The 12,898-nt window shown below is 46.3% G+C and overlaps 1 protein-coding gene across 1 annotated transcript in view; it reads left to right on the top strand.

Moving 5' to 3' along the window:
- Positions 1-12,898, top strand: part of cntnap5a (contactin associated protein family member 5a) — a 126,530-nt gene that overhangs the window by 107,476 nt on the left and 6,156 nt on the right. Inside the window, exons 19-22 of the mRNA XM_085764943.1 lie at positions 1,144-1,371; positions 4,229-4,362; positions 8,857-8,944; positions 9,100-9,300. Coding sequence (XP_085621069.1) covers positions 1,144-1,371; positions 4,229-4,362; positions 8,857-8,944; positions 9,100-9,300 — 651 coding nt within the window. The remainder of the gene's footprint in view (positions 1-1,143; positions 1,372-4,228; positions 4,363-8,856; positions 8,945-9,099; positions 9,301-12,898) is intronic.

The following is a 12,898-nucleotide window of genomic DNA, read 5'->3' as shown; positions in this document are numbered from 1 at the left end:
AAAACTCCAACATGAATCCCACTATCCCTGCTGACGACACATGTCGATGTTATCACAGTAAAAAACTAAATTGGGTAACACTTTATAATAAGTACACACCATTAAGCATTAGTTAAGCATTAATAAATACTGAATTCATCATTTATAACACATGGATACTCATTAGTGTGTAGTTTATAAACACAGTTAAAATGTTTTACTCATCATTGATAAGTACTAACTGTATTTATAAACTACATACTCATTCAGTATTTATTAATGCTTAATAGTGTGTACTTATTATAGTTATATAAGTGTTACCCTAAATTGTTACATACAGTAGCAACATACAATAAGTAAATATAGAGTAAAGTAACGATAAAGAGGGGGGGGGGGCGTACAGTAAGACTGTTGCTAATACAAGCCAGCGGGTGTCCCAGGTTTTATGGACTGATGTCAAAGAGTCCATATGGTGCATATTGTTTTCAAGAACAACAAGAGATTACAGATTATCGGGCGTGTTTGAGTCGTAGTGCCGTGAAGCAAAGTCAATGTTTCTGGCGAGGCGAGAGCTGGGCCACCGGGTTACAAGCTTAGACGAGAGCCAGAGAGCCTCCATCCTCCCTGGAACAACTCATTTAAATACCACAATTAATTTGAAGCTGTTTAATTAAGGTGCAGATCTTACATAGTTCCTCTTTAAACCTCCCCACCACTTTCCTACCCCTCCTCCTCCTCCAGCAGCAGCAGCAGCCAGAACAGCAGCCAGGAGAGGGACGACACCTCTCGCTCCGATCGCCTGGGGGGACAACAGTCTTCCTTAAAGCAGAACTTTACACATCAAAGTCTGTTTATGCCACAGATAACATGAAATATTGTCAGATGTTTTGCAGCAGCCTTGCTCTGAGAGCCTGATACTGATGCCTATCTGGCTATTTTTTAATTAAGTGCATTGTAAATCCACCTGAGTCCATGTGCACCTGCAGATAGACGCCACTTCATCTCTGCAGAGAGACCCTTGTCAGCTCGGCTTTAGTCTTTTGATCTTGATTCAAAAAGAGTCAGGAGTGAGCTTCCTGCACTGAAACCTGTTTCTGTCTTTATTCTTTCCCTCCCCCCCTCTCTCCTTCCCCCTCCCCCCTCCCCCCTCGCTCTGTGTTGCAGAGGTGTCGGTGTCCTTCGACAGAGAGTCCTCGGTGACCTACACCTTCCAGGAGCCCTTCTCAGTGATGCAGAACCGCAGCTCGCAGGCCACCAGCGTCTCCACGGAGAGCAGCAGCAGAGCCAGGGAGGATGTGGCCTTCAGCTTCGTCACGTCCCAGCGGCCGGCCATGCTGCTGTCCGTCAGCACCTTCAGCCACCAGTACATCGCCGTCATCCTCGCCAAGAACGGTACGCGCCGGTTTTATAGTGCGGGGGGGCTAGGGGATGGACCGATGATCGGCATTAGCAGATCATATCGGCTAATATTCAGCATTTTGTCAACAATCGGCATCGGACGTTTTTTCACTGAAAACCAATAAAACACGCTCCTACGACTTTTGTCTGCAAAAGTGTAAGGTCTTTTTATCACAGATTTTTACAGTGCACAAAAAAGAAACAAACGGTTTACTGTATTCAGTCTGATCCTAGGAGTGTTATTCTAAATTCTGACAGCAACATTTTCATTTTTACAACAAATGAATATCAGTTCTACATAATATAAGTTCTCGGTTTTCTTAATTACTAATAATCGGTATCAGTATTGGCCCTGAAAAAACTGTATCGGTTGATTCCTAGCAGGGGTGCAGGAAGTCGGTGGTTCGAGCCTCAGGTTCATCTGTGTTTCTTTGAGATGCATTTATACATTTATTGGAGTAAGTTTACTCACTCACACATTGACACTGTTAGCAACACTGCTAACAGCTCCATAATGAACTAGTTGGGTTATACAGGTGTAAACAGGCCTGATATGATGTCATATAGATCACATGATAAATACTGGGATGTAAACGTAGTGTTTGACAGATGAAGATATCAGCTGAAATGAGAGCAATGTGATTCATGATTATGGCTGTGAGGTCAAAATGGAGCTGTATTTTGAAGGTTATTATAATAATAATAATAATACCATAATAATAAACTTTATTCATATCGCTAACACTAACCCTTTCAAAAAACAATTTACAAAGTGATTAACAATTGAAATTGTAAAATAACAATAAAAAAAACAGTAATTAAAGTAAAACTTACAGCAGAGTCAGCGGTAAAGAAAAAGCCAGTTAGTGTTGAAAAGAGGCCTGAGATCTCGTCCCAGCAGCCTGAACTGGTCTGAACTGGCCTGAACTGGTCTGAACTGGTCTGAACTGGAGCGACTGGTCCACATTTAGGAACCAGCGTCGTGTCTGGCTGCAGCCTGAGCGTGCAGGAGCTTTAAAACCCAGCAATAAAATCTTAAAACCAATCAGGTCACCAGCGAATGGTTCAGCGTGGTGCCATGTGTTAAAAGCCTGGCAGCAGCAGCAGCAGCAGCAGCAGCAGCAGCAGCAGCAGCAGCAGCAGCAGCAGCAGCAGCAGCAGCAGCAACGTGCTGAATTAATTATAATCTGTGGATGTTGTTGGATCTGTGATGCCAGAATAAAGAGCTGTACAAGGGTCGAGCCTGAAAGTGATAAAAGCGTGGATGACCTGAAGTCAGAGGCAGAGGAGAGGGACCTGACTGGGGTTGTTGTGTGTGAGTACGAGCTGGGTGAAGCGAGGCTGCGGTCTGTGAGCCGTCTGTGGCTCAGGAGCTAAATCCACATGTCGATTCCTTTAGCCCGCGGGCTCAATTATTGTTATTCTCGGTCCGTATCGGAAAAAGTTACAGTATTTATTTCATGTTGAATTCAACTTTCATGACCTTTAAACCTCTGGCTCTGTGGCGTTGACCCCGGTGATTTTGCACAGAGGATTGACCGCGCCGTCTTCATCTGAGTCCAAACTTTGAAACAAAGCTTTGTGTTTTTTTTTTTCCCAGACTCCGAAGTCCTGATGCTTTCTATTTTTTCTTTTTTTCCTCTCTCCCTGTCTAACTTGAACGCCCATGTTCCTCACATCTGTGTAAACACTGAAGGGCAGAGGAGACACTTCATCCACGCCGACCTTCATCTATAGGAGCACTTGCAGGATTTGAAATGAATCACAACACAAAGCCCTTCACCTACAGACTGGGAATTGTAATATTGACCCAGTTCCACTTGACAATGCAGAGCTCTTTGATCCGGCAGCAGCTGTGTGTGTGAGTTTGAGTGTGTGTGTGTGAGTTTGAGTGTGTGTGAGTGTGTGAGTGTGTGTGTGTAGGAGAAACACTGAGCACATATTGACTTATTCAGTGTGGGAGTGAAGAGCTATGAGATAAATATTTGTATATTTCAAAAGGCAATTGAAGAAGTTTAGATATAGCGCCCTATTTATACACAACAGCCACATTGTTTCAGTCGGTAGGTGTGTTCTCCTCTCTCCTTCTGTTTGGCTTTCTAACCCACCGTATACACACTTCAAACCAAAGGACAGTGTGTTTCATGTGTAATACACTTTTTATAGAGTGAGAGGAGTGAACGCAGCCGATCATGGTGAAGTGTTGTCTTGTTTAAAGGAGAGTTTAAAGCAACATTGTGTAGGAATTCCTCCCATCTAGCGTTGTGGTCGTATATCGCAAGCAACTCAGTCGTATTTTTCATGCTGCATTCATGTGAAATTGGGCAGACGGCAGACGGACGACAGCCGCTAACAAGCCTCTATGTAAACAAGTGGTCCGTCAGCACGAGGCAAAACAATACACGTGACAATATGTTGTCATGGCGATGTGGTATTGTTTTACCGGCTTTCTCTCCACTTCTGTGACTAAAATGACATCTGGTTTGTTAGCGACGGCCGTCTGCCCGACTGCAGGTGAATGCAGCATCAGTGTAACGCTCCATTCCTCCTCACTGCGTTACCGCGGTGACTGAGCCGACAGCTCCGGTGTCTCCGCTGAGTTTCCGTGGTTTCCTACCGTCACCATGGCGACACCACATGGCAGCAGCACCGAGCTTCCCCGCTCCATGGAGATAGGAACGATATGAACGGCTCATTCAGAGCTGAAAGGAACACTTCACTTTGTTGATGGGGGGATTACTGGTTAATGAAAAACAGACTTTTGAACCAAATAATCGATTTTCGTGACTAGATAACAGGAAAAGTTACACAATGTCCCTTTAAAGCTCCGTGTGTGTGTGTGTGTGTCCAGGGAGTCTGCAGATCTGGTATCACCTGCAGACAGACCGGAGTCCAGATGTGTTCAGCCCCGCCCCCGGCAACCTGGCAGACGGCCGCCTGCACCGCGTCAGGATCCACCGGGTCGGCAAAAGCCTCTACGTCCAGGTGAGTGAGTCGCTGAGTCGTTTCAGCTCAGAGAGGCCAGGCCAGGCCAGTCGAGGCGAGGCGAGGCGAGGCGAGGCGAGGCGAGGCGAGGCGAGGCGAGTCGCAGATCAAATAAAGACGCAGAGCGGAGCAGTGTTTGCTCTCAGTGCTGTGATCTGTTTCACACTCAGTGCTCAGTGTCAACAGTTTCTACTATTTATAGAATAACTGAGCAGCAGAGCACAGAGGGCCGGATTTACTAAAGGTTTGCGTGTATTAAAACGTGTGCAAACGTGATTGCACGCGCAAACACATGTGGAACCTGATCTACTAACCGGACGCACCGAGGATTGCGTCCCTCACACGGGCAAAATAGCACGTGCGATCCATTTAGCGTGTTTGCCTTGATGAATATGTAAATATGGGCGTTTCAGCCAGAACGTGCAGAATACTGGGAGGAGTAGATGCAAATAGATTTATTTAGCGCGTGCAATGTGATTTACCAAACCAGGAAGAGATTGCGGTGGCTGTTTTTGCGTCTTTATTCACCACGTCTGAAAACCATGTACTAACTGATACAACTTTGCCAAAACGTATGCGTTTATTGGTTTGATACCTGTCAGAGCCCCGTGATCTTACATCTCTGCATTTCCTCACGTCTGGGTCATTCTGTAACAGTTTTTCAGCCGTGTTAAAAGTCTTTTACGCGCCGTCACGCACGGGGCACGTCTGTCCTGCAGTGCGCTCCTCTCCTCTCCTCTCCTCTCCCCTCCTCTCCTCTCCTCTCCTCTCCTCTCCTCTTCTCTCCTCTCCTCTCCTCTTCTCTCCTTTCACCTGGCTGCTCAGCTCCGTCTCTCGGTCCCGGTCCCGGACTGAGACACGTCACCGCTGCCTTCACCCGTCTTTGATCCCTCTGGTCAGTGGTCAGAGTGTTTAGATCCGTGTGTCCCACCTGAGCTCTCTATTAATCCACTGGATCATGGGCGGCACACACACACACACACATATTACAAGTGTGTGATTGTGGCTGCAGCTGCTGCCTGTTCGTCACTATATGACGAGTTGGGCCCTGTAGCGATTTGTGTTTATTTATCTAAACAGAGCGCGAGAGAGATGAACACACATGCTGTCATTGTAGCATCGGATCAAATGTCATTCTGTCCCTTCGTCCGTCCAGCTCTCTGTCCACTCTCTCCATGGCGGAAACAATTACCACGCGCAAAACCCTCATTTACATATTGCGGTTTGCACGTGTTTTCATTTAGCGGGTTACTCTTAGTAGATCACCTGTTTTGCGTGCACTAACCAAACTCGCAATATTATAGCGGGCGCAAACAATATAGCGCCCGCTATCTGAGATCTTAGTAAATCCGGCCCAGAGTCGGGTCAAGGTGTCATGTCTGGTGTCACCTTTGACCCCACCCAGCTGTGATGTCACAGTGGACGCCAGAGAGACACTTAGTCTTTGTTTTAGTAACGTGACATTAACTGTTCAGATCCAGATGTGTAGGAGGAAGCGTCCACGTCGTCCCACAGACATGATGTTGAGGTTGTCCAGTTAAAACCATTGGCATTTATATTATGTTTTTATAAGATATTGATGGATTGATTGAAAGACATATACTATTTCACCCAGATCATTTGGTTCAGAGTTGAATTCCTCCTTCACGTTTACATCAGTCAGACTCTGAACGTCCTCACTGCTCTGAGCTCTACAGTCAGTTTCTACTATTCATTAAATAACTGAGCAGCAGAGCACAGAGTCAAGTCAAAGTATCATGTCTGGTGTCACCTTTGACCTGCTCTGAGCTCTACAGTTTCCGCCTCTGGCTTTGACTAAAAAGTAGAAAGTCGTCCATGTTTTCACCGCTCGACGTGCTGCCAGCGTGTCGGTCGTTTGGTTTGGTTCGACTCTTAAAGAGGAACTGTGCCAGTCTGGTCTCTTCTCTCTGTGTTGCTAACCCTCCTCTCGGCCATGTGCATTTGTTTTCAAGGAAGCCAGTGAGTCGGCAAACCCATTATTTATCATAGACGATGTGTATGTTTGTGTAGTCTTATCTCTTATAAACAAGAGATTACGGGTTACGGGGCGCGTTACGTTTGTGTGGCGGTGTCGCCATGGAGACGAGAGCTGGGACACCGGGTCGGAGGCTCTGATCTTACCAGGTTGGTCTTCAGCCAAGAGACGAAGGCAGAGAGCCTCCATTCTCCCTGGAACAAGCTACAAGTCATTTATTTATCCATCACAATCACTCCAAAGCTGTTTAATTCAGGTGAAAATGTAGCAGAGTTCCTCTTTAAGCTGAAAGGTGACAGATCGCCACCAAGGTGGAGTCAGAGAGACGTCGGCCTTTAAATCGATTCTCCCCCCGTCCTTATCAACTGGGACAAGGACAATGGTCCAATTAAATGGAAAGTTGAGGTTTCACCGTAGTGTAGTGGGTGTGGGAGGGGGGGACTGGTCGCAGGTTTGATCCTCAGGAAATCTGGGATGGAAAAAGTAAAAGAACTGCACTTATACTGTATATAGTTCCTCATTATCACCATCGTGGAACCTCAACCCCCTCAACTGCTGCTCAGCGCCCGGTGGATCAGACTGAGGTCGCTCTGCACAACCGTCAGGTGGGAGACACCACAGGGACCGAATCCAGACAAACAAAAACAGATGTTTAGTGAGAAAAAAGAAAAGAAAAGATGAAACAATGTAAACAAAACAAGGCAGGAACAGAAAGCAGAGAGTCCAGATCACAAGACAGGACGGACAGAGGAGGTGAGAACAATCACACATCAGACACATTTAATGCTTTTCATCTTCCCCTCCACACACATTAGCACTTTTCATTGGGTATAAACCGTAAATTGAAGCACATTAGGGTGAGATGGAGACGGGAAGTAAAACCAACACAATCTTCTTCAAAACAAAAGAGGGAATGAGTCTAAAACCAGATCTTGACAGGAAGTGTGAAAACAGGAGAGAGTGAAACGACTCTGAATAAATAAAGGTTGGAAAAAAACCTGACTTTCACTGATGTTTTCAAACATTGTGTCTGATATGTTGATGTGAAAACTGAAAGACGGTTTGTTTTCCTCCCTAAAATTTCCCAAATGCATAAATAATTGTAGTGTTGAAGTGGAAGGAGAAAACATCGGAGCGGCGACTTGTTGATCTGCTGATCAAAGGAGGTGAAGTGAAGACGTGGAGAACTCTGTGTGAAAAGAGAAACTTTTCCGCAGCCTCCAACGTTACATATATTTACACTTGAACAGTGTTTAGGCGGCGGCGTGTTGAGTGTAAAGCAGCTCAGCTCTGCACTTCAGAAAACAAGACACAGGGACTTAGAGCTGAATTCCCCACTTGCCGTGGGAGCACTGGACGGGTGGAGAGGGTCTGGACGGGTGGAGAGGGTCTGGACGGGTGGAGAGGGTCTGGACGGGTGGAGAGGGTCCGGACGGGTGGAGAGGGTCCGGACGGGTGGAGAGGGTCCGGACGGGTGGAGAGGGTCCGGACGGGTGGAGAGGGTCTGGACGGGTGGAGAGGGTCCGCGGGCGTCAGTCAGACCTAATCCAGATCCTCAGGTTCAGTGATGCGTCTGAGTCAGCACGCCGGAGCACAAGTGAAAAGGTCTGAGCCACTTCAAAGCGAACTGTGGGCGGACGTGGAGAACACAGTTCTCAATCTATAATGTGCTGAAATCTGCTGCTGCTGCTGCTGCTGCTGTAGCTGCTGTAGCTGCTGTAGCTGCTGTAGCTGCTGCTGCTGTAGCTGTTGTAGCTGCTGTAGCTGCTGCTGTAGCTGTTGTAGCTGCTGTAGCTGCTGCTGTAGCTGCTGCTGCTGTAGCTGCTGCTGCTGCTGTAATGCTGCTGCTGCTGCTGCTGCTGCTGCTGCTGCTGCTGCTGCTGCTGCTGTTAATGCTGCTGCTGCTGCTGTTAATGCTGCTGCTGCTGCTGCTGCTGTAGCTGCTGCTGCTGCTGCTGTAGCTGCTGCTGCTGCTGCTGTAGCTGCTGTAGCTGCTGTAGCTGCTGCTGCTGCTGCTGTAGCTGCTGTAGCTGCTGCTGCTGTAGCTGCTGTAGCTGCTGCTGCTGCTGCTGCTGTAGCTGCTGCTGCTGCTGCTGCTGTAGCTGCTGCTGTAGCTGCTGTAGCTGCTGCTGCTGCTGCTGTAGCTGCTGCTGCTGCTGCTGCTGTAGCTGCTGCTGTAGCTGCTGTAGCTGCTGCTGCTGCTGCTGTAGCTGCTGCTGCTGTTGCTGTTAATGCTGCTGTAGCTGCTGCTGCTGTAGCTGCTGCTGCTGTTGCTGTTAATGCTGCTGTAGCTGCTGTAGCTGCTGCTGCTGTAGCTGCTGCTGCTGCTGTAGCTGCTGCTGTAGCTGTAGCTGCTGTAGCTGTTGTAGCTGCTGCTGCTGCTGTAGCTGCTGCTGTAGCTGCTGTAGCTGCTGCTGCTGCTGCTGCTGCTGCTGGTGTTGCCTCGGTTCAGATTTCTTGTAATCGTCTTGTTATTTGATTTCTTTCCACTCAACCAGATCGACCAGGACATCCACAGAAAGTACACGCTGTCATCTGATGCAGAGTTGATCTTAATCAGATCCTTGACATTGGGCAAAGTCACCAGTAAGTGCTCCATGACGCTGAAAAACTCAACATCATCCCCATAATTGCCCCCCCCCCGCCCCCCCCCCCCACGCCCCGGCTTCACTTCCTGTCTCCATTCTCTCACCGGATCAGTATCAACATATATTTTTCTTTTTTCTTTCACCCGGCTGCAGGGAGAGAGAACCTCAACGAGGAAGTGATGCAAGCAGCTTCTAAAGGTTTCATCGGCTGCCTCTCCTCGGTCCAGTTCAACCACGTGGCGCCGCTCAAGGCAGCGCTGACCAACCGAGGAAGCTCATTGGTCACCATCCGTGGTCCGCTGGTCCAGTCCAACTGTGGAGCTCTGGCCGAGTCCACTTCACACACTCTACAAGGTAACGCGCACACACACACACACACACACACACACACACACACACACACACACACACACACACACACACACACTGCTATGAAGTCATTTCCAAGTTGAGCTTCATGCTAAACAAACACTGGTTTAGTTAAGTCTAGATCCTCAGAACTGAAGTGTTGTTTATCTTTGCAGTCCTGTTAATAGACATCCATTTGATTTTCCAACTCCAGGTAATCAATCGTGTGGATTTTCTGCTTTTCTTTGTATTCTTATATCTTCATAATCTCTAAACTGTCATGTTCATGTGTTCCTGTGGTTTTGGCTCCATGTTCTCTGATCAATCAGCAGCAATTTGTTACAAAAAAGGAAAAGCAGCTGTAAACATTTACTGGCCGCCCCTCCACCACTCCTTAATACATAAGAGGGTCCTAACAGCAACAGATTTACTTTTGTATTAATTTGATTTGATTTGATTCTTTATTTTCATATGAACACTTACACAATTGAAAACGTGATTAGTCGAGTCAAGTAAACTTTATTATCCCTTAATTATCCCGTACATTCATCAACAGTGACAAGACAGTCACAGTAAAAACAGTAAAAAATGTAAATATCAAAGGTAAGCACAGTTGTGTAGTATTACACTTGAAAATAACCAGATACTATATGCAAAAACACTATACAAGTACTGAAGATGGTATAGATGCAATAGGATGCAACATCTGACTCGTAAAAATCAACAGTGCCAGTCGAGTCGGATTAAAAGCCCTAAACATTGAGTTGAATTTGAAATGGTGCAACAGATCTTGGCTTAAACCTGAATTAACTAATTCAAACCTAGTTTTAATAAACTCTGATCAGATAATCTAAGATTAAATTAAACCTGGTTGGTCAAATGAGGAGGTGCAGATGTTTTAATGCATCGATATCCTCAATTTTTTAAGAGTGTGGCATGTTGAATATATTGTATCACACCATAACAGCAATGCAGCACCGACTGTGTTAGTATCTGGTACCAAAAATGAGTAGAGTCGAGTAGATTCGGTTTCCAACGGTGGAGAAATTCTCCACGTATCTCCATAAAATCCACCACGGCTCTCCTCCATTCTTTAAACTTCCTCATCGTTCTCCCCTCTCGTCTGAACGACCCCTGCGCTCCCTCGCCGACTCACCTCTTCGGGTCGAGCCGTGGTTTTTGACCCAGAGGCCGAGGCCTTATGGGAAACGGTGTTCATTAAAGGCTGCTAAATACTGAATAAACAACAACATTAGTTCATCCTTCAAACAACTTCAGTACTTTTGCAAACACATGAAGTGAATCACACGGTGAACTGTTGATAAAGGCTCCGTTCCAACGCTGGAGTTTTACTTATTAGCATAGTTATGAATGTCAGCGGGATTTCCAATGAGGTTTTTCTAACTCTTGGACCCGAGCCCAGACGTTCCAGCTCCACTCCGCCTCTCCAATAAAAAAAAAAAAGAAGATAGTTGCAGCTCTAATTAATTTCTCTGTCTTTTGGCCTGTACTAAAGTTAAAGTGCTCGACTCTGCTGCTCGGCTGTCGGCTCTTTGTTTTCACTTCATCTTCCTCCACTCCTTCCCTCCGTTCCCTCTGCAGTGTGTCGTGTTGTGTTCACTGACACCTGTTGCACTTATCAGATGTAATATATAGCCAGACTTTAACACAGGAAACAGTAGGTTTGTGTGTGTTTTGCTGCACACCAAACACAGGTAGCTTGCAGCTATCAGTGTTTCCCATACATTGATTTATTTGTGGCGGGCTGCCGCAATATCAACCACATATTGATTGATGTTTTTTTTATATTTAAAACGGGCAAAATCTTATTTCCTTGTAGAGATGTGGGCAGCTCATTGATTCTCTGAGCCTCTCTGTGCCAGATGCATCGTTGGGCCAGTGTGTGTCTGTCATTCAGGTTTGCACAGATTACAGCTCTGTTTCCTGTAGTGACGCCACAACTTTTAGAGGTGTAAAGATGACGCTGCACGTTAAGGTTAAGGAAGAACAGATGTTGACCCAAGACACCGATAGAACTCAACCCCCACCAAGAGTGTTGATATTGATTGACACAATGTAAAGCAACAAAACTGGTTATTGCTTAGTTTTTTTTTTTTTATTTCTCACAAAGTTTTTGCCTGATCCTACAGAAAAAACATTTTACTAGAATTGGGTTCTGATGGTCAGATCCATCTTGGACGCAGCCTGTATTAATTTTAATCTTTCCTTTATTGTCTACAATGTGGAAATTTGTCTTTGGTTTCACCACATAAAACCACATAAAATCACACGATAATACACATTAAATAAATAACATGTCATTCAATACACAAAGAAAGAGTAAAAAGGTGATATACATAGCTCTAAAATTAAGAAACTGAGCCGTCAGGACTTCCTGTAACTTTATGATGTCACAACAAAGTAGTCACCAAGCCCCGCCCACCACCTGTACCACAGCCACCATCCAACAGTTGCAGGATTTGGTTTCTCTGGGTGTTTTTACCAGAAATCTGCTCATTTTTAATTAATCAGAAAACAGTCAGCCAATCAGAGGAGATGCTCAGAGCCTCCTCTCTTCTGATTGGCTGGCACCAACCTGTGCTCCAGAGAGAAGCCACACTGAGATGGCTTTTGACTCTGAAAACCACAAACATATCTTCTTATTTCACTGTACGTGTGTAACACATTTATTCATGTGTCTCCATGTTCATGTCAAACCTCAAAGTTGAGCCTCAAAGGGAAGTAAAAACCTCAAAGCACAACAACCGACTTGCTTCCTGTTTAACCATTTGACTCCTGAAATCCGACTTATTTAACCACAGACTTCGAGCAAATGGGAGTGTGACTCAACCAGACACACGTCAGCTGTGTTTTCAGTCATCTGTCTGACACAGCAGATGCCTCTCTATTTTTATAAATGGCGCTGTCACCGGTCCAATAGCAACAACACAAATGTCTCTGCACAGTCATAATTAAAGCCTTTTAAATCAGGTGCGGCAACCGCTGGTGAGAAATAAAACATAACATTTTTCGAGATGGAAAGCGACAGCGGAGTTTGTGCTGCTGGTTTTTGTTTACATCCATCCTCTGCCATCTTCTCTCAGCTTATACATATATACATTAAGAAACCAAGAGAGGAGAGATAGAGAGTGATTATGTTCAGATGCCGTCCTAATGGTCCCGTCTGGCGAGGCAGCAGGTGGAGCCGAGTCTCTCTCATCCACAGAGTAATGGAAATTCTGTCCATCATCGCTTTGGCAGCTACACGGAGCGGCGGCTCGTCATGCGGAGCCGCAACATGCATCCGCCGGCCGCACGCCTCGAGACTCATTCACTCTCCTGCCGCCACTCAGTCTGACACTTTGACAGGGGTTAAACGGGTCAGCACACATCAGCCACAACCCGCCTCCTCCAGCCCCTTCCCCACCCAGCGAGGTCTAACGCAGGTCAGGCTCTAATGACCGGGCGTCCGCGTCAGGGATGAAAACTTAAATCGGCGATATTGAGATGAGACGATGGTGATGACATTTAAAAGTCACTTTAGCTGATCAGGAAGGAGGTGGAGGAGAAGAGGCGGACATGTTGGTGCAAACCGCTCCTAAAC

This window comes from Trachurus japonicus, chromosome 21 (genome assembly GCF_045865225.1).
Source record: "Trachurus japonicus isolate A0001 chromosome 21, Traja_1.0".
In the NCBI taxonomy this organism is placed as follows: domain Eukaryota; kingdom Metazoa; phylum Chordata; class Actinopteri; order Carangiformes; family Carangidae; genus Trachurus; species Trachurus japonicus.
The sequence above is the reverse complement of the archived record's forward strand: the minus strand, read 5'-3'. Positions and strand labels throughout refer to the sequence as shown.